Source organism: Annulohypoxylon truncatum (genome assembly GCF_022578515.1).
Source record: "Annulohypoxylon truncatum strain CBS 140777 unplaced genomic scaffold F4807scaffold_16, whole genome shotgun sequence".
NCBI lineage: Eukaryota > Fungi > Ascomycota > Sordariomycetes > Xylariales > Hypoxylaceae > Annulohypoxylon > Annulohypoxylon truncatum.
In genome coordinates, this window is record NW_025953802.1 from 44,937 (window position 1) to 66,280 (window position 21,344).

Below are 21,344 nucleotides of genomic sequence, written 5' to 3' on the forward strand. Positions count from 1 at the left end.
GGAGATGCGATAGGTCATTGTTGGAGATTAAGATACGGGGAGAAGCAATATGGAGGAGTGACGGCGCCACGTACGTTTGTGATGCGTACGATGCGTGGTAGGTGATGGGATATAGGCGAGGCTATAGCGGGGTAGCTATCGTGAATTATATCATCGTCTCGAAGGAGAAGGTGCTAAGGGTTCCAAGATATCGAGTGATCCATGGCCGACGATGACGTTGATGACGAAGCGGCGTTTGGCGTTGGATGTGTTGTCAACATTAGGCGAGGAGAAGGAGGTAGAGCATTGGGTATAAGAATCGGGGCAGCCGCTCGATATTGGAGACTTCTCATTCGCAAAACAGCTCAAAGTTTTTATATCTCAATAGCCAACGAGAACACACAAGTTAAACCCCTATTAACCAATTTTATATTCATCGAAGTCAATATGTCGTCCCCCAGCAACGAAGCCCCCACTCCCACCCCCGCAGGCACTGTTGCCGTGCCAGACGCCCAATACGTCCCGCGTCCCGGGGACGAGAACGGCGAGATTCCCGCGAAGGAACTGGTCGACGAGAAGAAAGCCGAGACTGTTGAGCTTCCGCTTAGTATGTCCTTGTCCCTACCTATTTCTTTTACCCCTTTCCCCTCCTTCCTCTCCCTATTCAGCCCCTTATCAATCTCGCTACCTCTTTATCCCTACCTACACGCCCTTCCTCCCCCTTTATTTACCTTCAGCTTCGATGGCAATTTAGAGGCGTAGAATAGAGAGATACGCGCTAACAGCAGCGGACAAAAGCGCGCGACGACAAGGAAGCAATCGACACCTCGAACATCATCGGCGAGCGCACGCGCCATGCTAGGCCCCTGAGCGGGACGTACGAGATGCCGGGTGATGAGGAGGGGTTGCCTGCTGCGGAGTTTGTGGAGGTGAACGGCTCTGGCGCTGTGGATGGGAATCGGGATGAAGACGTGAGCGTGGATGGGGAGGTGGATATGGTTGAGACAGGGGAAATGAATAAGGAGGTCGATGGGGAAGTGGGGAAAGATGAAAATTCGAGGGAGGTGAGTGGGAATCTAGACGAGGAGCTTGATGGGGAGGTAGACGGGGAGACGGATGTGGGTTTGGTGACTATCAAGTGATCTATAGTATTTGAAGGGTCTGAGAGTAAGAAAGCACAATAATGGGTCTGGTATACGGAGTGTCTTTTTAGTCGTCTTGGTAGTAAGGGGTGACTGGTAGTATTTGGTGTGTTCGGAAGCTATATACGGTTCGAATGGATGGGTATAAGAGCTCCAATGATTGGTCTCTCGTTCTTGTACTCATATCGCTCATTACCTTTTATTCTATCCTAGGGTTGAAATCAGTGGTATTGAGTCCCTTATGGTACATGTTATTCCTGATATACACACGTGATATTATAATCACGCCTCTATTTCATCTTCAGGTATCTTATCCGCTTCTCCGAATATATGATATGTCTTCATCTGTTCTGGTGTAACCTTCGCCGGGCTGCCGACCAGAAGATCCTCGCCCTTGTTAGTCTTGGGGAACGCGATGACGTCCCTGACCGACGGCACGTCGAGTAGCACGGAAATAAGACGGTCGAACCCGAACGCGAATCCGGCGTGCGGCGGACATCCGGCTCTCAAGGCATCAAGAAGATGTGAGAATTGACTAATTCCCTCATCCGTCATCTTAAGGATGTCCCGCAAGACGTATTCTTGAACCTCGGCGATATGTATACGTCGGCTTCCACCACCGATTTCGACTCCGTTGATGACGAGATCGTAGTGGTCGGCCTTAACATGAAGTGGTTCCGTCTTGAGGTTTTTGAAGTCCTGGTCGTTTAGCGGGGCCGTGAATGGGTGATGTGTCGAGCAGATCCCCGCCTTGCCGCCTTGCCCCGGGTCGTCTCCGGTCGGCGAAAAGAGCGGAAAGCCGTGGACCCAGAGGACATGGAAATTGTTATTCTTGGGAATCAAGCCCTCATTTACGGCGGTCCAGTAGAGCGCTGTTCGAATTTTGCCGATCTCGGTCCAGCCTCCGTGTAGAGGAGCATCTTTACGCGCGTGGAATATGAGGATATCTCCATCGATGCATTTGGGCCATTTCTCCTGCATGCTGTCGAGTAACTCGACTCCGTCGAAGCCTAAAGCCGATAAGCCATTAAGCGGCTTAGCAGAGTCATAAACAAATACCCCTGGAGTGTTCTCAGGGCCTATGTTAAGCGTGCTGTTGGGAAGGCTGTCCATAAAATTCTTGATGAACTGTCTGGACACGTCGGGGTTATGAGGAGCATCAAGGCGAAACCTGAAGGCTTCGACGACGGGATCTGGCAATCTCGATATCATTCTAGTAAATTGTGAGGGAAGACCCTTCCCCCGTTGTCCCATTCGGTAGATCTGTCTATGTTAGAATGTAAAACATTTGTATTACAAGGAGGCCAAACGCACCCATGTCGCCCAAGGAAAATCAATGCGTAGGTCGGGTTTATCACTTCCATATCTTTTCATTGCATCTGCGTATTTCAAAATCGTTATAGGTTGGGGTCTTGGAAAGCGATTGATTAGTTCGCCTGGATCAGTCAATGGTTTAACCCACCTCTTCGCCCTCTTTCTCTCGCTTGCGTGGTCTTCGGGGGCAATGCGTACTGGATGTCGTACGCCATTGATTTCTACTATCCTCCAAGATTGGTGAAGTTGGACAAAAAGAGATGTCACCAGGACCGTGACGAGATTCATAACTTCTCTCCCGGTAACAAAGCCCATCTCTAAGTCTAGCTGTGTGAATTCTGGTTGCCTATCGGCACGATGATCCTCGTCGCGGAAGCACTTGGCAAATTGATAATATTTCAGGATACCTCCGGCCATGAGAGTCTGCTTATACTGCTGTGGGCTCTGCGGAAGCGCATACGCGTAACCCTTCTTCCTCGTCGGCACTAGGAATTCGCGAGCGCCTTCTGGGGTCGACTTGAAGAGAACCGGGGTTTCAATTTCGAGGAATTTCCGGGCCGCTAGGATGCGGATTAACTGTCTCTTAATCCAGGCGCGGAAAATCAGCCTATCCCGAAGGAAAGGATCGAAGCGTAACTGCATGTGGCGTGCTTTGGCTGGCCACACAGTATCCTTGGAGACAACGACGTCCTTAGGAAAGGTGTTCAGACATCGTATATATTTTATTCTTATATCGACTTTCTCTAAACCCTTGGCTTCTACCAAAGGGTCTGTGGATTTTTTCTGAGATTCCTGAACAGTTCCCATCAACATAACAGGACTGTAAGACGGTATAGCCTTCAGAGATTTGTGAGCGTAATATTGGCGAGAATCAGGGTCCTCCCATTGGGACACAATTTGAAAATCGGCTTTAGAATCCTTGTCTTGAAAATCACAAAAGCTGAGGGCACTACCCAAGTCTTTCCGTTTGCCAATATAGCCGTAAAGTACGACATCTTGTCCCATCGGAAATTCAGTCATTTTAGGCGGTTGGTCTCTTAGTACCATACAGGATCTCTCAAACATCTCAAACGGGTCTTCGATGGTATATTCCTCTTTTTCATCTAGAAAGTTTAAGGTCTTAGTTATAGAGCTAGACCCCAACTTTCGGTTATCCTCATCGGAAGTGGTCCTGAAGGTGGTCTCGATGGATCTTGCGTGCTCCAGTTGAAGAATTGGCCGGCATTGGCGAGGCAGTGGCCGTCTTGGGACGCGACAGATGCATCTTAAAGAATTATTTCGTAATATACTTGAGAGTAACCGGGCCATTGAGTTCTCATTTGACTTGTCGAGCCTTCGAAGACCTCAAATGAATTTTTTTCGAGCAAGAGGTTCTAGGAACATATGACCGGCAGTGTGAATAAATTCTGATGTACCTATGTACCTATTACTTTGAACGTTGAAGACCCAAAATTCTAGCAGGGGTACCTAGGCCTTATTAGGGATTACGTAAGTTAGGGCGGACAATTGCGGTTCCGCTCCCGGCGCAAAAAATATCCTTGTCCTAAAAGAAACGTGCCGCCAGAGTTTAGAGCTTTTCTTTTCTTTTCCTCTTCATCCTTCCACTTCAAATAAAAGTGAGTTCTTATCTGCCACGAAATGACTAAATGAATTCTGCTAACATTAATTTCATAGATGATGAAAGCTGCGTGTACCATATGATGTGTTCCTCCTCGCGGAGCTTCAAAATTCTCCCTTATGGGCTTAAGTGGTTTTGTTGTGATGTGAGGTTGGAATCATGAAATAAGCGTTCGACACACCTCGACCTTGTTTACATCGGACGCGATATAGCAACTCTGATGAATATTTGACAGAGTGGAAGGCTTTATTTTCCTTACTATCATTTGCCCTAACATATCCTGTTGTTCCGCTCCGAGAATATCTTGGTTGCTTAGGTAACTTGTATATATATGAAAGAATCCGTTATATTCTCACAACTGCAACTGTTCCAACATAGCTGCGATAGGTGCCTTGTCTAATTAGTTCTCCTGTATATTTTTATCGACCTTATGTTTGTTCGTACATAGCTAGTAGGCATGTATTATGTACGGGTATCTTTCTCATGTACAGAGCTTTCTTCACTTGTATGATGGCCTGGGATGTTTGCTCATAGACCAGCAATGAATATGCCCAATGTGCCCAGTTCATCGAATTCACAAGTACACTATGCACATTTAATACCTACTAGAGTTTGATTAGGTATCCATTTGTATTATCATTAGCTAAGTGCTACATAATTTTTCTTTTTCACTTGTTTATGAGTATAGTTGCAATGACCTCATAACGTCCATAGGATCAACCCAGATGGTACCACATTAATGTACGTATAGACCTTCTACTTGGCACCTTGTACCTTGCTCTGTGTACCAATGATTAGGTAGATGCGCATGTGATTTACTACATATAATTCATGCAGATATTCGATCAAACTCATGCTCCATGATCTAGATTGATATCCTATAAAAGACAAGGGGAATATTGTTACGAATCAAGTAGCGGCGTGTAAATGAATCGCTCCTATCGTCGCTAAATTTCAGGTACGGGAGGTGACTGAGTGGCATCGTGCCTGAGCTGTGGATAGGATGTGCCAAGATGTACCTAAGTATAGTGGGTAAAGGATGACAGGACTGAACCTTAAATTGGATTAGCAGCCCGATATCCCGACAGACAACTCCCAACTCGCAACTCGCGGCTGGGAAACTTGGACTTGGAACTTCGACTTTCCATCTACCGCTTCCATAGGTTTTTAATGATTAGGACGAGAAAGATATCGAGCCCGGCAATCCACGAAATAACTCGAAACTTTTCAGTCATCTGCGAATTAGAATTAAATGTATTAGTAGTTACATGGAAACGTCTTTTGCTCGAAATGGAACAGCCGTAACGACCCCAAATCCGCCTGTCGCCCGTCGCTTGTTCGCCTGTCTATGCTCACGCTCACGAAATCCCGTCAATCCACTCAATTCCATCGGCCACGAAGTTGATCAACCGTGACGTCGCACCCCCGATTATGATTGTCGCCTTTGTCCGACACTGACAAACAATCCTACCAATTCTCCTTGGTGTTTCCGAGAACTCCTCTTTCCCCCCTGTAAACCACGAACCCCACGAACCCACGTTGCCCACCGGTACCCAACCCGCCAAAGTTACGAGTTACGCCCCTACAAGACGAACGAAGAAGCTGAGGCTTGACCTCAGCCTACTCAGTCAAGTTCACAAGGTCCGGCATCATGTCTAGCTCTTTTGAGAAATCGGTGAAGGGTGCAACGAAGATAAAGGTTAGTCTTCATCAGAATATCATGTGCGGTGTGCGGTGAATGGCATATGGCAGATGGCGTGGTAGTGTGATGGGATTCGAGGCTGACATTAGCATCTTTAACTAGGCCGCTCCTCCGAAGACCAAGTATATCGAACATATCCTTATCGCCACCCACTCGAGCGAGGCAGGCGTAGGAGAGATCTTTCGAGCGCTGCAGTTTCGGTTGCGAGATTCAACATGGACCGTCGTACTCAAGAGCCTGATTACCATCCATTTGATGATCAGGGAAGGCTCTCCGGATGCGACACTAGGCTATCTTGCGAAACATCGAACTGCGCTAGCCATCAGCTCCTTTACTGATGGTGAGTATCTTGTCCACGTCATCCGTTGACTGTGAGGTAATATTCTAACATACATGACAGCTCAGATCCAAGGCCGAAACATACGACATTATGCCGGCTACCTAGCAGAACGGGTACGTGCATTCAGGGAGACGGGAGTAGATTGGGTTCGGGGCAAAGAAACACGGTTGGAGAAATTGTCAGTTGAGAAGGGTCTGCTGCGACAGACCGAGGTCGTTCAGCATCAACTTACCGCTCTTCTAAAGTGCGATGTGAGTCGTCCAAGTCTACCATCGTAAAAAAGCCCCCCCTGACGCTAACATCGACAGGTTCTCGAAGACCCCGAGAATGAAATTACCATCACCGTCTTTAGACTTCTGGTTCTGGACTTGCTGTCGCTATTCCAAGTGTTGAACCAAGCCATGATCAACATTTTAGGTACGTTTGCAAATACCCGCTATTCGATAGATGGCAGGCTAATAGTATTCAGGGCACTTCTTTGAAATGTCGAAGGTGGATGCGGAAAGAGCTTTGGGAATCTACCAGAACTTTACGAAGCAGACGGATTATGTCGTTCAATATCTATCCGTAGCTCGGCAGTGGGAACCCCATACTAGGGTTGAGGTACCTAAATTAAAGCACGCTCCGGTTACCCTTCGTCGTCAGCTGGTAGAATATCTGGAAGACCCCGATTTCGAAACCCACCGACGACAGTACCTGGCCGAGCTCGAGGCCAAGAAAGGCGGTAGCGGACTTTCTTCGAAGGCCGACAAGGGCGCTACAGATTCCAAATCCACAACCGCAAAAGCGAAAGCATCGTCCGCATCCACTTCGGGCGCACCACCGCAGCCTACCAAGGGGCCAGATCCGGATCTCATCGATTTCTTCGACTCGATAGAGCAGAACCAGACTTCTATGGCCATGCACTCGAATACCCAGCACCAACCTCAGATGGGCCAAGTGAATCAACCAATGCCTACAGGAAACCCTTGGCCCTCGAACGATGGCTTTGCAGTGCAGCAGACCGGCCAGCTTCAAGCCAATGGGTTTGTTCCTCAGCAAACTGGATTTCAACCCAATAATAGCCCTTTCCAACAGCAGAACGTCGGTGCGTTCTCTCAGCAACAGCAGGTACCGAACCAAATGCAGCCAAACTTCACCGGGGCTGGTTTTGGTGGGTTCACGCCACAGCCGCAGCCATCTTTCACGCCAAACAACCTCCCCCCTATACCGCAGGACTCTACTGCGTCATTCCAACCTGGAACTCTCTCGCCTCCCATGCAGACGGGCCTCCAGCCCGGTCAGCAGATTACAAATCCTTTCAGGGCATCTATGATGATGGCGAATCCAACCGGGATGACCAACAACTCATTCGGCGCGCCAACTAGCCCGCAAACCCATGCTACTAGCCTAACTCGACAAAATACTAACCCCTTCGCGAGATCATCCCCTCAAGCCGCCACACCCTTCCAAAATCCTCCTTCAAGTTCTCCTTTCCAATCGCAACCTCCCCAAGCCCCGGTTCAAGCACCACTCCAGTCAGCTACCACCGGAACAAATCCATTCGCTAGGAATTTCAGCCAGACACAGAACGTCCCTCAGGCTCAACAAGCTCAGCCACAGAGGCCGCAGACGAGCAGTGGCCTTATGCCGCAACCGACTGGCAGCACGAATCCTTTCCGGCAAGGCGCCTTCGTGAACCACCAAACAGGCATGGGCTGGCAGCATGCTCAGCAGACGCCGCTCGGTGGAGGCTTAGATCATATGGAGACGATGCCAGTGTTCCCTCGACCTGCTACGCAGACACCCTGGCAACAATAGGGCAGCATTATTTTCAGGTGACCGTGGAAGTATAATAGTATCAGGCAGGTGTGGAAGAGAACGATCGAGGCAAAGATTACCTAACTAAATACCTTCCGGCTTATCCAAGTTCACATAGAGCGAGGCGTTATCCCTGGATTTGACGATATTTTCCTCCACACGCGCCGGATTTGTTCAGAATGGAGGAAGGGGGAGAGCGAGCTCAATAAATGTAACCAACAGGGGAATTTTCCTACCAGACCGATTCTCTAGCCTGAAGAGGTGTGATATATCCCACAGAAAGCGTGCGAGTGAGAGGGAGACAAGGGCAGAGATGAGCGAGCAAACGGTCCAGCTTTGCTTTGCTTTGCTTTTAACCACCTTTTTAGGAAGGAAAATCTTTTGTAAGAGGGAGACGGACGACCGGAAACTGAAGCAGTGTATTCGCCGCCTAGGCACCTAGGTATTTGACGGCGGATGAGAAGAGAAATTGGTGGAGGCGGTGGTGGAGGTTTATCAATCTTCATGCTACTAAGTAAACCTGTACTATTCAAAGAGAAAGGAAGGGAAAGGGAAAGGGAAAGAGAAGCGAGAGAAGAAGGAAGTCGTTGACTTAAAACTTAACTTGACGGACACCCTTTGCAAAGGCAATTACGTTTAATAGTAGGCTATTGTATAATGACATAGCATATCTAGCTACGTTGATATCGTATATGTCTTGGCTTGTGCTTGTGTTGTTTGCCGTGTTGTGTGTTGTCACGGGTGTAATGTAGGGGTCCATTCACGTGTGCTGGCAAGATGACATGGATAATAGGGGCAGATTCCGCACGACGCGCCCCTATTCTCTAGGTTCAGGTTCTTCACACATAATCAGCTCTAATCCTATTATCAATTACGAACCCCTTCACAAGGTCCAGATGTATAAAAAGGAATAGAGGGAAACAGAAGCACATAGAAGCAAAAATCAAGTCATTAAGAGCATCAATATGTTCATTATGACACCCTAAAGGATTCCGGTTTTATCCGAATTTATCTGTCCCAGCACGAGAAACCGACCTTTTGGTCCGACTGCAACACGTGTGCAAGTCCCAACGCCGTCGCCATGCAAATGTAACTCAAACAATGCCAAATGTGAACTCCCTATCCCCTCATCGTTTTGTCGGTTCGTGAGGTTGGTTGCTTAGGGTATACGTAGTAGGCATGATCCACCCATCCGTCCTTACGGAGATCCCCATCACTAGCAGTCGTGTTTTGCTTCCCTTCTCTTTTCTTCCTTCGTATTATCCTTCCTTCCCCCTTTCCCTTTCCCTCCCCATCCCGTCCATCATCCCCTCAGACAAAAACATCATCAACACCCATCCTCCCACCCCTCTTCCCCTTACCCATACCAATATCAACATCCATCCCCCCCGTCCGACCCGTAGCAGCCGCGACCTCCGCGCCCGAAGTCCCAACGGCCCTCGCCGCATCCGCCTTCTCCTCGCCGACGACCACGCCCAGGCCCGCGAACGCCTCGAACACGGCGCGCGTGACGTACTCCTTGATGCTGTACCCGGGGACGCGGTGGTCGTCGGCCGTGCGCGCGCGGTCGAGCCACGGGTTCGCGTACCCGGACTCGCCGTCCTTGTTGACCGCCGCCGCCGAAGAATAAGTCGAGAACCGCAGCTTGTACCGCGTGGGCACGAGGTCGAGGCCCGCGAAGGGGTCGTACGGACGCGTGTAGTAGTCGGCGTCCTCGTCGCGCGCGTTCTTGTCCTTGAGGCCGCGGATGGACAGCAGGTTCGAGTTCCGCGCGGACGAGAGCTTGGAGGAGGCGCTGGCGGTGGTGGTCGATGATGTGTTGAGAAGCGAGGGGAAGTGCGAGCCGGCGATCTCGGCGACGCGGGCGCGCTTCTGCGCCACGATGCGCGCTTGGATGTCTGCCGCCGTGCCGGGCTCGCCGCGCGCGAGCGCCTCCATGACCTCGGCGTTGATGGTGGCTTCTTCGGCCTTGGCGCGCTCCTCCTCGCGCTGCTCTTCCAGTCTGCGCTGTTTTGCCGCCTCGGCGTCCGCGGCGTCGCGCTGCTTGCGGATGGACTCGGCCTCGCGGCCGCGGCGCTTGTTCTTCTCGATCTCGTCGCGGTGCTTCTGCTCGTACGCCAGCAGCTTCTTCTCCGCGGCCTTGCGGTCCGCGTCGCCGCCCTGGACCAGGTCGAAGGTCAGGTCCTCCACCTGCTGCAGGTAGTCGTTGTAGTCGCGCAGCGAGACGAAGTCGTCCTCGGTCATGTTGAAGACGGCCTGCACGCGTCGGCGCACGTCCACCTCTCGCTCGACCTTGAGGTCCTTGAAGAAGGCGGAGTGGAAGCCGCGCTGGCGGAGCGTCTTGCTGCAGCCGGGGTGTGGACATTGCGCCGGCCCTTTGCCGAAGATGAATTCCACGCACCGCTGACACATTGGGTGGTAACACTCGGGGTTGATGAGAAACTCGAGGTCGGGATTGAAGTACTTCTGACGGCGGCACACAGGGCACACGTCATCCGGGATCATGGCGGCGGGCGCGGCATTGTGGGAGTCGGGGTTGGCTGAGGCTGCCACCGGTTTGCGCGACATGACGATTGATTGATTTTTACGTTGTTCTAGTGGTTTGTTGTTCGGTTTGTTCGAAACCCGTCTTTCAACTTCCCGTCCTGCGAGGTAATGATCGTAGAGAAGCGATCGCCGTAAAGACGGTGGCTAGGTGGAAGAAAAGAGCGTGAATGAATAATCGGTGCTCATTTGATTTGACCGTATCGTCTTGCGATAGATGTGCTTGTGAAGTATCGAGCAAGACTTTGAATAGTATGTACGGTTAGAAAGAGAAAAAGGTTGAAGGTTGAAGATTGGAAGAATGGAAGTTGAGCTTTCTCGTTGGAATTTAGGTTGATAACTGTTTAAAGTACTAGGTAGGTACCTAAGACAAGCACAAGAAAGAATGGGGCTAGGTAGCAGGTACAGCGCCGTTAGGTACCATGTCCACATTCATTACCTAGAAGATGATTGGCCAAGAATTCCCAGGGAGCTTTGGAAGTTGCAGGGATGATTTGCCCCACTAGCGACTGCCCCTCCATCAGCTATGAGCTCTTCAGATCTTCGTCCAATTTCTGATAGATTCTTCCATCTACCTAACTTAATTCCTAATACACCAAACGACAATCCACGACAGAAAATACTACGAAGAAGCTCAAAATAATGGCTGATACCGGTTTGAGTCCACCCATGACCCTACTCTATAGTCACTATGAATAGCTACCTCTCTAACAACCGTCATCAGATCCCACCCCCGAGCAAGAAGCAGCTGCCCGCGCCAAGGAGGCCGAAGAGCAGGCCGCGCTGCCGTACAAGTGGAACCAAACCATCGGCGACGTCGACATCAACATCACCGTCCCCGGTAACCTCAAGGGCCGGGATATCGTCGTGGACATCAAGAAGCTGAAGCTGAAGGCCGGCATCAAGGGCCAAGATCCCATCATCGATGTAGATACACCTACCCTCACATCGAGGATACATAAGGAAGTGGAATATTGAAAGAACGGAAGACATTAACCAGCCACCACCAAAACAGGGCGACCTCCCGCACGCGGTGCACACCGAAGACTCGACCTGGACGCTAGTCTCCTCGCCCGACGGCACGAAGACGATCGAGATCCACCTGGACAAGGTGAACAAGATGGAGTGGTGGGCGCACGTGGTGACGGCGGCCCCCAAGATCGACGTCACCAAGATCCAGCCCGAGAACTCGAAGCTGAGCGACCTCGACGGCGAGACCCGCGGCATGGTCGAGAAGATGATGTACGACCAGCGCCAGAAGGAGCAGGGCCTGCCCACCTCCGACGACCAGAAGAAGGCCGACATCCTCAAGAAGTTCCAGGAGCAGCACCCCGAGCTCGACTTTAGCAACGCTAAGGTGCAGTAGGGTTTTTACCGAGGCTGGGAGTAAGAAAAGGAAGCAAAAACAGTAAATGTCAAAAATTCCGATATTCGGGGAGGTGTCGCTAGCGATGGTTGAAATCTAAGTCACGGAAGAGAGGCACTTAGAAGGAATACGCTTATCGACCATCATCTCATTAGCTACATACGTACATCATCTGTATATGCGGATTTGCGGATGGGGATAAACGGAATAAAATGTGCAGGGTGAAACGAATAGCCAATACCACGGGGGCATAAGATGCCAAAGGTAAAGGCTTCAGAGAGCCCAGCTGAGTTTCGATCTTGGAATCGCTAGTAATGACATAGCAGATGGATCACCGCTACGCATCAATTGTCAGATTAAGAGCGTTCCGTCACACATATTCATGGTGTTATCTTAGATGAAAGAAATAAAATAGCGAAAAGACACTTACGACAGGCACGTTGCGAAAAGCCGACTTACGTTAGAAGCATTCTCTTGTAAATTATTGGTGGCGAGTTTTGAAGACTGACCCCCTGATTGAGTAATGCATGGATGCTAAGTACCTAGGTGCCAAGTGAACCGCCGGTTTAGACATTTATGAGACATTGGTGAGTTCGTCAAGTCCGCAGCATCAATATCAAAGTCGTAAATCTCCGGCCGTAGGCAATCCTTAGTCGCATAATAAGCGCAAGTCGGATTCACTTAATCCTAGGATCAAAAACCAGTTGCGAATTCTTAACCCCCTTCAAGGCTTTCCTAGCCTAGCCGCTTTAAAACGGCTCACCCGCTTTGGTCCGCCCTCTTCTTCATCTAGCGGTTGGATCGGGCTCTCATCTTCCTTCATAAAGCCACCGTTGCGATGGACGAGCCTATTCCGCATCTTATGATACTCTTCCGTAGCTTGGTTGTGTAGGAGGTTGGCATCGAATTCATCCGGCTCTTTCACCTCTGAAGATGGCTCGTGTTCTAATACAGACTTTGCCACAGTCTGACCCTCAGGGCCTGAGGGAATAGGTTTAATATTGATGTTGGGTCTATCCGGTGCGATAGGGGTGCCATCTAGGGCCACGGGCGCCTTCACTATCGCAGGTTCGGTGTTTCTCGCCTTGCGGAATCGAGATGTCTTCTTAGATGAAGCTACTCTTGGTTGAGGCGTTCCGCCGTTGCGCTCCATAACAACGTCAGAAATAGGGTCCACTTCGGACTGCTTTGTCTGTTTTGGCCGTGTTTGCTTTGGAGCTGGGGCCTCCGCGATGTCCACACTCTCGGCGAATTTGACGCTCTTCTTAACGTCTTTCACTGGCGCTGAATCCTCCCCGATAGAGTTGACTACTGGTTCACTCCCAACATTGGGCGTATCTTGACCTTCGTGTTTGATGGTTATACGACCAATGCCTTCGACCAGATCATCATCATCATCTACCGCCACATCCTTCTTAAACTCATAACCGGACAGCTTCTCTTTAAGTTCCAGCATATATCGTTTCCAGTCATCATCGACATGGACCTTTGTCCGACCAAATTCATCTTCCTCATCGTCATCGTCGTCGTCGCTATAGTCACCTGTGTCATCTGTAGAAGACCCCTCTTCTAGTTGCAATTCAGCAACGATAGGGGCCATCTCGTATTCCATAGTCTCCTTATTATAGCGGATCATATCTTCTCTCAGTTCTGCGTCCTCTGGTGATTCGTCGGCAGGGAAGACGGGATTTGATATTATGCTCTGCTGGTCCCTTGCCTTCTGGAGAATTTCTTCTAGCCTCTTAGCAGTATCCGATTGCGTCTGTTCTTCCTCGGGCTTAGTATCCTCGGCAAATGCCACGCTCTTTTTCTTAGACTTAGGCTTTGGTTTTGGTTGTTCTTTGACAGGTGACTTGTCAGTTTGTTCGGCCGGCTGGGCTGCGACGGTTGGCGGCTCGACATCCTGGGGTTGCTTGGACTGGTGGACTGATTGACTTTGATCATCTGCTGGGGGCTGTGACTCGTCCTGCTGAGTCTCTTCCGAGATTTCAGGTAGGACGTTTTCGTTGGTGGAAGGTCCAAAGTCTATGATACCAGCTTTCCTCAATGTCTCTAGAATCTGCGGTCGATTGTCCCCAGGAGTGCGTAGGGTGTAGGATATCACATTGTCATCGTCATCCAACTCTTCCATGATCTCGGTAATCGGCAGCCCTTCTTCGTCAGTGGCGTCGGGGTTTGTGACAACCGTTACGGCGGCGAGCTTGTTCTGCGCATCCTCGAGTTGTTTCGTTAGTGTGCCTACATTTTTAGAGACGTAGTCCACCCGGTTCGTGAGTAAGCTGACAACTTGCTCGGCACTCTTGGCGACATTGGGACCGAATATAACGTCCAGTTCCTTTTTGTCCAAAATTTTGCCTTCAAATTGGTCCCGTGTATTTGTAAGTTCTACTCGGCTGGCCGATGACGGTAGCGACTGAACAGCCTTGCGCAGCGACTCGTACTCTTCCTGTGATTGTTTCCAATATTCAAGGGCCTTGGAAAGCTTTTCGACATTTTCCTCTAACTTCTTTCGTTGTCTTTCTAGGTCAAGGAAGCTGTCTTTGGTTGGCGCCATCCTGGAAGTTATCGAGTGATGAAGTGTTTTTGTACAGAATGTTGTGAAATAGTTCGTTCCGTTCCTGCAGAAAGTGGAACAAAAAAAAGATATCTGGATGAGCTAAGACCCATTAGCCACACGCGGTACGTACCGAGAGTCTAACCGATTGACGTTGATACATCTGCGGTGCAGCATGGGGTAAATTATGTAATGAAAGCTGCTGACTAAGATCATCTTGCCGGAGTAGACCCGGGTGACGACATTGCTTGCAACTCTTACTTTTACCATGCACCTTAACGTACCGCTTGCTACATCTACGAATGTGTATGTCACTTTCAATGTTCAAGCCCTTTCAGTATGAATGTTAGAAAGGAAAGCATGAAAGGTAAACGTAGAAAAAATCAATTCCCTAGTACCCGGGCCCTCCCAACGAATCCCTCCCGCATATACGTCCGTACACACCACCTGGCCAAGTGTTGGCTTCTCCGGATCCTAGGACATCCTGGATAGTCCGCTCAAGTACCCATAGTGCTCCTATAAGTGGGTAATCAGAAGGCACTTTGGTTGTAGGCCGTCTCTGCGTGTCGGGGCTCTGAATCGCAAATCGTGGAGATCTTTAATCAGGGCCATAATACTGAGACAGTCGACCTTTGTCTCCTTGCCTATATTCGGGAATGATTCGCCCGGCAATAATGTTGCTATCGTAGAGCGCCTGTAAGTATATTAACTGTACTAGCCACTCCAGACCCAAAGTCGCTAGATCAATTCTCGAGGGGCAGCACAGTGTTTCTTAGAAAATTAGCCATCGTATAAGCGTAAGGGCAAGACTTTATGTCTACATACTTTATCATGCAGGCTAGTTGGCCACCCCTGTGTTACGAAGGGTTCAAGCCCCTTCATCGAAATACCCGTCAAGCAGAGCGTTGTCATCGCGCAAAGCTGGTCGACGCTCCAACCCCGGAAAGGGGATGGGCCAAGGGACTTTGGTCGACCCCTCCTACCCCCTACTAAATCTCGTGGGCTCGGGGTGGTATAATGCTAACGAAATAATTTTCCATCCCTTGGCGCTTCCCGTCACTGCGGGTCAGCGAACGGGTTGACTGTATTGTCCACTCTCCCGACGGGAGGTGTTAGGAATGGGGATTCGATACCTTCCTGAACCAGGGTGCTCCCACTGGGTGCGAAGTGGGGTGATTGTGCTGGTTCACCCGGCTCGGCAATAGGGATGGTGCCTTCCTGCACGCCGGCGCCATGGGCACTGGGTTGATGCAAGAAGCTATCAACATTAGAGATATTGATAGAATCTTCAATCTCGCTGTCGTCCTTTCGATTAAATAAAGACTGAACCCAGTTCTTCACCCTCTGGTAGGGTTGCGTCAAGAACCTTTTAAGCCCTTTGGACTTCTTGTTTGGTGCCATCGGCGGTGCGTTCCACTGCAAAATTAATTAGTGTTTGTAATATACAATGATTAAATAATAAATTACATACATCTTCAACAAACCACGAACGACGTGAATTTGTTTCCATCTTTATGAACGGTTGAGAGTTCTGATGATGAGGTGTTCTCAATTTCGGTTGTTGTTAACGGGAGAAATAATTTTGTGAAGTCGAAGTGTTCGACGGGTGCTTTTATCATGGAGTGGACGCGAACTTGTTGCCTGCTGATTCGGTCGTTGGAAATTCAGGGCCTGCCGTATACATAGATTTAGGAGGTGGGTCATGAAAATTGGCAGCTACTTCCATTTACAACTTGCAACTACATACACCATAGCCCTTAGGCACCCTAAATAGGTCTAGGATCTCGAGAGCAGCTGTCGACCACACTAGAAAAACAAAGAAATATGTAAATAAGGATACATAGTACTTAGGTAACTTTGTATTCAAATGCCACTCTTGCACCAGCCGTCACGATAGTTGCACCTGCTTATTCCTGGAAGGTCTAGAGTAATAATAGTGTACTAACCGAAAGAAGATGCAATAGAATCCAGGACAAAAGGAATAATCCCATATTCATATTAGCCTCCTTTTCCCCATAGGACTTGCTCTTCGGCCTGGATAATTAGATATCTAATGAATTGGATGCTACACATATTATTGGTTAGATTTCCTGGTAGCTCTGGCTCCATGTGATATGGCGGTCTTCTCGAAATGATTTTCCTTGTTGCATTTATTCCATATGCCCATTATCCATAGCCCAGGTTTATTGAGTAAGATTTACTATAGAGAGTACCAGATACCTGATAACAATTTTTCTTTTGTAGTATCCAGATTTGTGAATGCAGACGATGACAACGAGATTGGCAAAATAGGCTGTGGATTATGATAAGCCTTCCTAAACATACGTACGTACGTCGTTTATGGACCGGCGAGTTCATATCACATAAGTAGTCCACAGACTACTAGTATTAGATTCACTAAGGCATTAATTAATACGTCTATACAGTAGTTGGTATTGATATACAGAGCAAACGATAGGTTAGTAAACTCATAGCGTAGGAATGATCATGAAATTACGAAATGTACCGAAGAACACATTCATTCACATTTACAATAATTAAGACCAATTATGGGGGGCAAGTACAAATCTTTATTGTACGAATTCATATGATGGGGAAAGGGGAATTATGATGATCCTATGATCCTTATCATCAGGCAAAATGTGCCTCGTAGCATGGTGTCAATAACCCTGGAACCCTACATGCGGGTTTGTGAATAAGGGTAAAACACCAGTCCATAGCAGTTTATCGACAAATTGCTAAGGTCGGCGATGCTCGCAGAGATGGGGAGGGATAGGCTTAACCACAGCAAACTGTGGCTTCACCGGCAGCACTGGTCTGCTGTCCACTGTTATTGTTATTAGTTGGATGTGGCAGAAAATGAAAAAAAAAGACACAAAGGTCTGTGAGAAAACTTACCTGCCAAGCTTCTCATACTGGAAGATGAAGCTGCCAATGTACGCACCGATGAAGATGCAGATGATGAAGTAGCCATTGTAGTACATGGCAAGCCTGTCAATGTGGTTAGTCATATTATGTCCCGTCTGTTTGTTGTGTAGAAGCGCAAAGAAATAAATGGTTACAGAGAGGGGAGCACATACAGCATGAGGAAGTAGGCCACTACGAACTGGGCCGTGTGGAGAAGCGCACGAATGGCCTGCTCCCACACCTTGGGTCGGTAACCAGCCGCAGCTGCAGCGGGAGCAGCCGACGAAGGGCCCGAGGCGGCGGTGGTGGGAGGATCGATCTTAGGTGAATCGGCACGGGTCACGGCGACAGGGCCGTTGGCGTTCTTGCGAACGAGGAAGCGGTCATACTCCTTGACGGAGCGGCGAAGACCCTCGAGGGTGATGGCAAGAAGGATCACGCCGATGCAAGATCCGGCGAACATGCCCTTGGACTTAATGTGCCATGAAGACGAGAGGAAGCACGCGTCGACCGTGTTCCAGTTCCAGAGCATCTATTGGTGTCGGTTAGCATTTATCAAAATTAGTCGCAACAATTTCATCCTATCATTAATAGAGGATAATTGTTTGCGATTTGCGGATGATGATTAGAACGAATGGATAATAGGACGATACTTACCGAGATCTTGCAGCTGTGGCCGCCCATGCCCATGCCTCCCATATCCATTCCGCCCATGCTCATAGAGGTGGCTGCGGGAGCAGCAGTAGAAGTTGAAGTGGGCATGTCCATCATCATCGAAGATGACGATGTCATACCGGGCATATCTCCCATATCCATGATGGGCAAACGTTGCGTCGCGAAAGAGAAGTTTGATGTGATGAGAATCGTGGTTTGGATGTTGTAATTGGAAGAAAGGTTTACGTTTGTGCACCACGCGTGCAGGTAGAAGACAACACAGGAAGTTTTTCGTAGCCGGGTCGGCGACGAGGGAAGAAAAGATTCACCGAAGTTTGTCACGGGGCAACCGCACTGATAAAACGGTTGCTAGGCGTGTACAGTTGATACAGTTGACAGTTGGATAGTACTTACCCAGAAATGCCTATTCGTTCAGCAGGTAGGCACATTGGGTATGCCTAGGCAGGTGCGAAATACCGTCCACCGTCTACTGCCGTAACTTCCTAGCCGAATGAATTTTTCGAGCCGACTGTTGAAGCAAACAGCTGTCCTTGTGTGCTTTACATCTGTATCCTTGTGTTACCTCGTTAGATGGGCTGTGGTACGATTCTGACTGTGAGCAGTTCCAGATCAGTGGTACCTTACCACACAAATGTTTGCTAAAGATACTTTGCCCCGAAATAGGAGCACATTTGAGCATATTGTATCCAACGTCAAAGAAGCAACAGTATCCACCGCTAGGGCCTACTGTTCCTTCCTGTATAAAATCGCCACAACCGTCCACGGATCCCCTACCAAGAATATTCCGTGAAGCCCCTTCCTTTACAAGCACCTGTGTACGCGAAGGTCTCGTTCTCTCCTTGCCCCTTATCGTCTCAATCATATTGTATAATGGATACCGGAACCTTACCTATTTACCTTTATTATACTTACACCGGTTCAATGTTCATACTAGGCCACTCAGGGATATCATATCCACATATGTCAACGACACTGGCAAATATCAACTGGAGATTATTATTCGCCTAGCAAAAGAAAAGAAGCTTAAGAACGCCCAAAAATTGAAAATACCATCAAGTCCCCGAAGGCACTCCGCTACCAAGTGCCCGTGGCGATTAAACGATTTTATTGCACCTGACCAGCCGGTTCCCAAAATCCTTCCCCTATTTTTATGGATGTAGGTACGACGATACCCCCTTGGCCTGTTTACACAAGAACGCAATCGATTTCGCACGTCAGAGGGGCTGAACTAGCCGCGAAATATCGGACGGGGGCGATCGTCAGTCTTGAGAATCAAGTTAGTATTTAGGCATCTGAGTAGAAGGTGGTTCTCAGTTACTCACGACGCTCTGCTGTCCCTATTTGATGTAATAGTTATCTTTGGAATAGTCTTCTGGGGTTCTTTATGTTCTTCCTGTTGCTCTGCCGCCTCTCGCTTCGTAGCGGTGGCGCATACGGTGTAATATACTGCCGGGATGGAATCGATCTGGTTTTCTTGTCCAAGCAAGCTACCCGTCATTCCGCCATCGGCTAGGGCATCTCGTACTACCTTAGCCTTGGTGACGCAGAGCACCTTACTACCAACGACCTTGACCACCGAGTTATGCCACGGGGTAGGGATGTGTAGCAGGTCGCGGGAGGTCATGGGGTTGCTGTTAGGCGAGAGTGACTCCACGGCCCGAACGACGGCTGGGTCAAATAGTTGGATGCCGAACTTGGGGCCGGCATTGTTGTGTCTGATAGGTAAGCATGGTTAGTTATATTAGGTACATGTTTGCACCAGGATGTCTCGGGACACGCTTGAGTAACTTACGCGTGGATCGATAACCGAATGTGATTTGGGAAGAGGAGTTCCACAAGATTAGAATACGCCTGATTTCTCTGTAGCGGCAAATATGGTCAGCGGACCTCGCCATTTGTACCACTTCGGTATGAATAACTTAAGTCGGTGGAGATAAGGGGCTCACCATGATCATCTCAAATGCCACTTTGGCAGAAAGCTTCTTCTGCTTCGAGCGGCTCATGGTTCGCGTGAATGGATGATGTTCCAGATCTTCGAGCATAAATCGCGAGAACCCGCGATATAGAGCCAGGATAGCAGCATCTTGCGACTCGATCCGAGCTCGGAGCCCAGACCTCTGCGATTGACACCCAGCCATAAGGATACGCCGGCAAAGTTCCGCTTCTGTAGTCACCCGCGTTTCGACGTGATGGTCGATAGTGGGAATATCAAGTTTGGAAAGCCTCGCTAGTTTGTGTTTGTACCTCCCGTCCAACTCAAAGAGATCGACAAGAGATTTAAAGCCAACCCGATCCGGATTTCCTCTTCGAAGACCAATGGCGCGGTTCATCTTGATCAGTTTCAAACCGTATAAATCTACATCCTCATCGTCGACACCAACTTTCCATTATTAGTGGGTGCTGTCTAGTATGTAGAATTATCAGAGGGAAACTCACTACAGTCGCTGAAAACATGTCCATCGCTAATAATCCAAAGTTTTGCGCCTACATCATAAATCTTCTCGACAGCTTCTACAAAGCTATGTAGGCGCTCCAAGGCGAGTAGTTCTCCACGATCGGGGTCTTTCCCCGTCACCTTATCTATATTAGATGACTTGCACGGAAAAGCAGGCAGGCAAAGCTCGATCCGTCTCCCCTGAGAAGTAAAGTGACGGACGCGCTCCGCGAAGTAAGCTCGCCCAGATTCGATCCACTTGTCGTTTTCACCCTGATACCGAAGAAACCTGTCGAAGAGAGACACGATTTCTTCTGTGGCTTGATCGTATCGATCCAAAGATACCGGATTAAGACTCGTAGATTGATGGGTGATAGCGAAGTTGGCCTCACGAAGGAGCAGCTGACAGAAGAATGTCTCGAAATCTTGCTTGGCATTTGCATGGTCGGCCACATCGCTGAGGATTATTCCAGTAAAGGTCGATGTCGAAGCCTGACGCAACTCATGGAATTCTTGGCCTTGGAAATCCCCATTAAGCTTGACATGATGAAAGTACGGCTGGGTCGGCGGTGTAGGACTCTGAGTGTCTAAGACAACGCTGATCAAGTCCCAGTTCCCCTGGATTCGGTTGACACCAGGCCCCGTGCAATACAACAAGTCTCCCGACCAGCTACGGACGTACGCAGCTTGATATCGATAATAGACAGACTCGCCATCATGTGGGAATTCCATGATGCGTGGATCGAGGTGCTTTGCTAGTTGAGCTCGCGATACGTGTAACCTAAAGAGGTAGTGCTTGTAGACGAGAATCCGGTGCAACCGTGGGGGGTCCGGGGTAGATTACCCGTATATATTGTGTGTGTGGTTCGCACGGCATCTTGTTTGTCACTTCATTAATAATAATAACGAGGGCGAAGGCGAGGATTCATTCAGCCCCAACGTTGAATGGACCCAACGTCCCCCCTTGTC

The 21,344-nt window shown here is 49.2% G+C and overlaps 8 protein-coding genes across 8 annotated transcripts; 3 read left to right on the forward strand and 5 right to left on the reverse strand.

Moving 5' to 3' along the window:
- Positions 1-426: 426 nt before the first annotated feature.
- Positions 427-1,121, forward strand: F4807DRAFT_460348 (uncharacterized protein; the record flags this gene model as incomplete). The annotated part of the gene is made up of 2 exons (XM_048001516.1): positions 427-586; positions 778-1,121. 2 exons carry the CDS (start codon positions 427-429, stop codon positions 1,119-1,121), a joined length of 504 nt encoding a protein of 167 aa, XP_047854121.1.
- A 141-nt stretch (positions 1,122-1,262) lies between these two features.
- F4807DRAFT_84051 (tRNA synthetases class II-domain-containing protein) lies at positions 1,263-3,863 on the reverse strand. Its single transcript, XM_048003545.1, has 2 exons — positions 2,436-3,863; positions 1,263-2,384 (listed from the first exon to the last, which is right to left on the reverse strand). Exons 1-2 carry the CDS (start codon positions 3,741-3,743, stop codon positions 1,404-1,406), a joined length of 2,289 nt encoding a protein of 762 aa, XP_047854122.1. The 5' UTR covers positions 3,744-3,863; the 3' UTR covers positions 1,263-1,403.
- Positions 3,864-5,086: 1,223 nt separating this feature from the next.
- On the forward strand, positions 5,087-8,586 carry F4807DRAFT_425573 (ANTH-domain-containing protein). Its single transcript, XM_047997974.1, has 5 exons — positions 5,087-5,752; positions 5,858-6,095; positions 6,156-6,346; positions 6,404-6,512; positions 6,565-8,586. The coding sequence occupies exons 1-5, from the start codon at positions 5,705-5,707 to the stop codon at positions 7,893-7,895; spliced, it is 1,917 nt and encodes a 638-aa protein (XP_047854123.1). The 5' UTR covers positions 5,087-5,704; the 3' UTR covers positions 7,896-8,586.
- A 588-nt stretch (positions 8,587-9,174) lies between these two features.
- On the reverse strand, positions 9,175-10,745 carry F4807DRAFT_425574 (CDK-activating kinase assembly factor). The gene has a single exon (XM_047997975.1). It carries the CDS (start codon positions 10,461-10,463, stop codon positions 9,207-9,209), a length of 1,257 nt encoding a protein of 418 aa, XP_047854124.1. The 5' UTR covers positions 10,464-10,745; the 3' UTR covers positions 9,175-9,206.
- F4807DRAFT_84103 (nuclear movement protein) lies at positions 10,743-12,167 on the forward strand. The gene is made up of 3 exons (XM_048003546.1): positions 10,743-11,094; positions 11,164-11,366; positions 11,455-12,167. Exons 1-3 carry the CDS (start codon positions 11,082-11,084, stop codon positions 11,803-11,805), a joined length of 567 nt encoding a protein of 188 aa, XP_047854125.1. The 5' UTR covers positions 10,743-11,081; the 3' UTR covers positions 11,806-12,167.
- F4807DRAFT_84106 (Prefoldin subunit-domain-containing protein) lies at positions 12,126-14,414 on the reverse strand. The gene is made up of 2 exons (XM_048003547.1): positions 12,265-14,414; positions 12,126-12,142 (listed from the first exon to the last, which is right to left on the reverse strand). Exon 1 carries the CDS (start codon positions 14,357-14,359, stop codon positions 12,530-12,532), a length of 1,830 nt encoding a protein of 609 aa, XP_047854126.1. The 5' UTR covers positions 14,360-14,414; the 3' UTR covers positions 12,126-12,142; positions 12,265-12,529.
- Positions 14,415-17,126: 2,712 nt separating this feature from the next.
- F4807DRAFT_467520 (Ctr copper transporter family-domain-containing protein) lies at positions 17,127-18,141 on the reverse strand. The gene is made up of 4 exons (XM_048002493.1): positions 17,924-18,141; positions 17,440-17,798; positions 17,258-17,350; positions 17,127-17,186 (listed from the first exon to the last, which is right to left on the reverse strand). Exons 1-4 carry the CDS (start codon positions 18,080-18,082, stop codon positions 17,138-17,140), a joined length of 660 nt encoding a protein of 219 aa, XP_047854127.1. The 5' UTR covers positions 18,083-18,141; the 3' UTR covers positions 17,127-17,137.
- A 772-nt stretch (positions 18,142-18,913) lies between these two features.
- On the reverse strand, positions 18,914-21,343 carry F4807DRAFT_84156 (Pyoverdine/dityrosine biosynthesis protein-domain-containing protein). The gene is made up of 4 exons (XM_048003548.1): positions 20,378-21,343; positions 19,888-20,321; positions 19,734-19,801; positions 18,914-19,656 (listed from the first exon to the last, which is right to left on the reverse strand). Exons 1-4 carry the CDS (start codon positions 21,105-21,107, stop codon positions 19,260-19,262), a joined length of 1,629 nt encoding a protein of 542 aa, XP_047854128.1. The 5' UTR covers positions 21,108-21,343; the 3' UTR covers positions 18,914-19,259.
- Position 21,344: the final 1 nt, after the last annotated feature.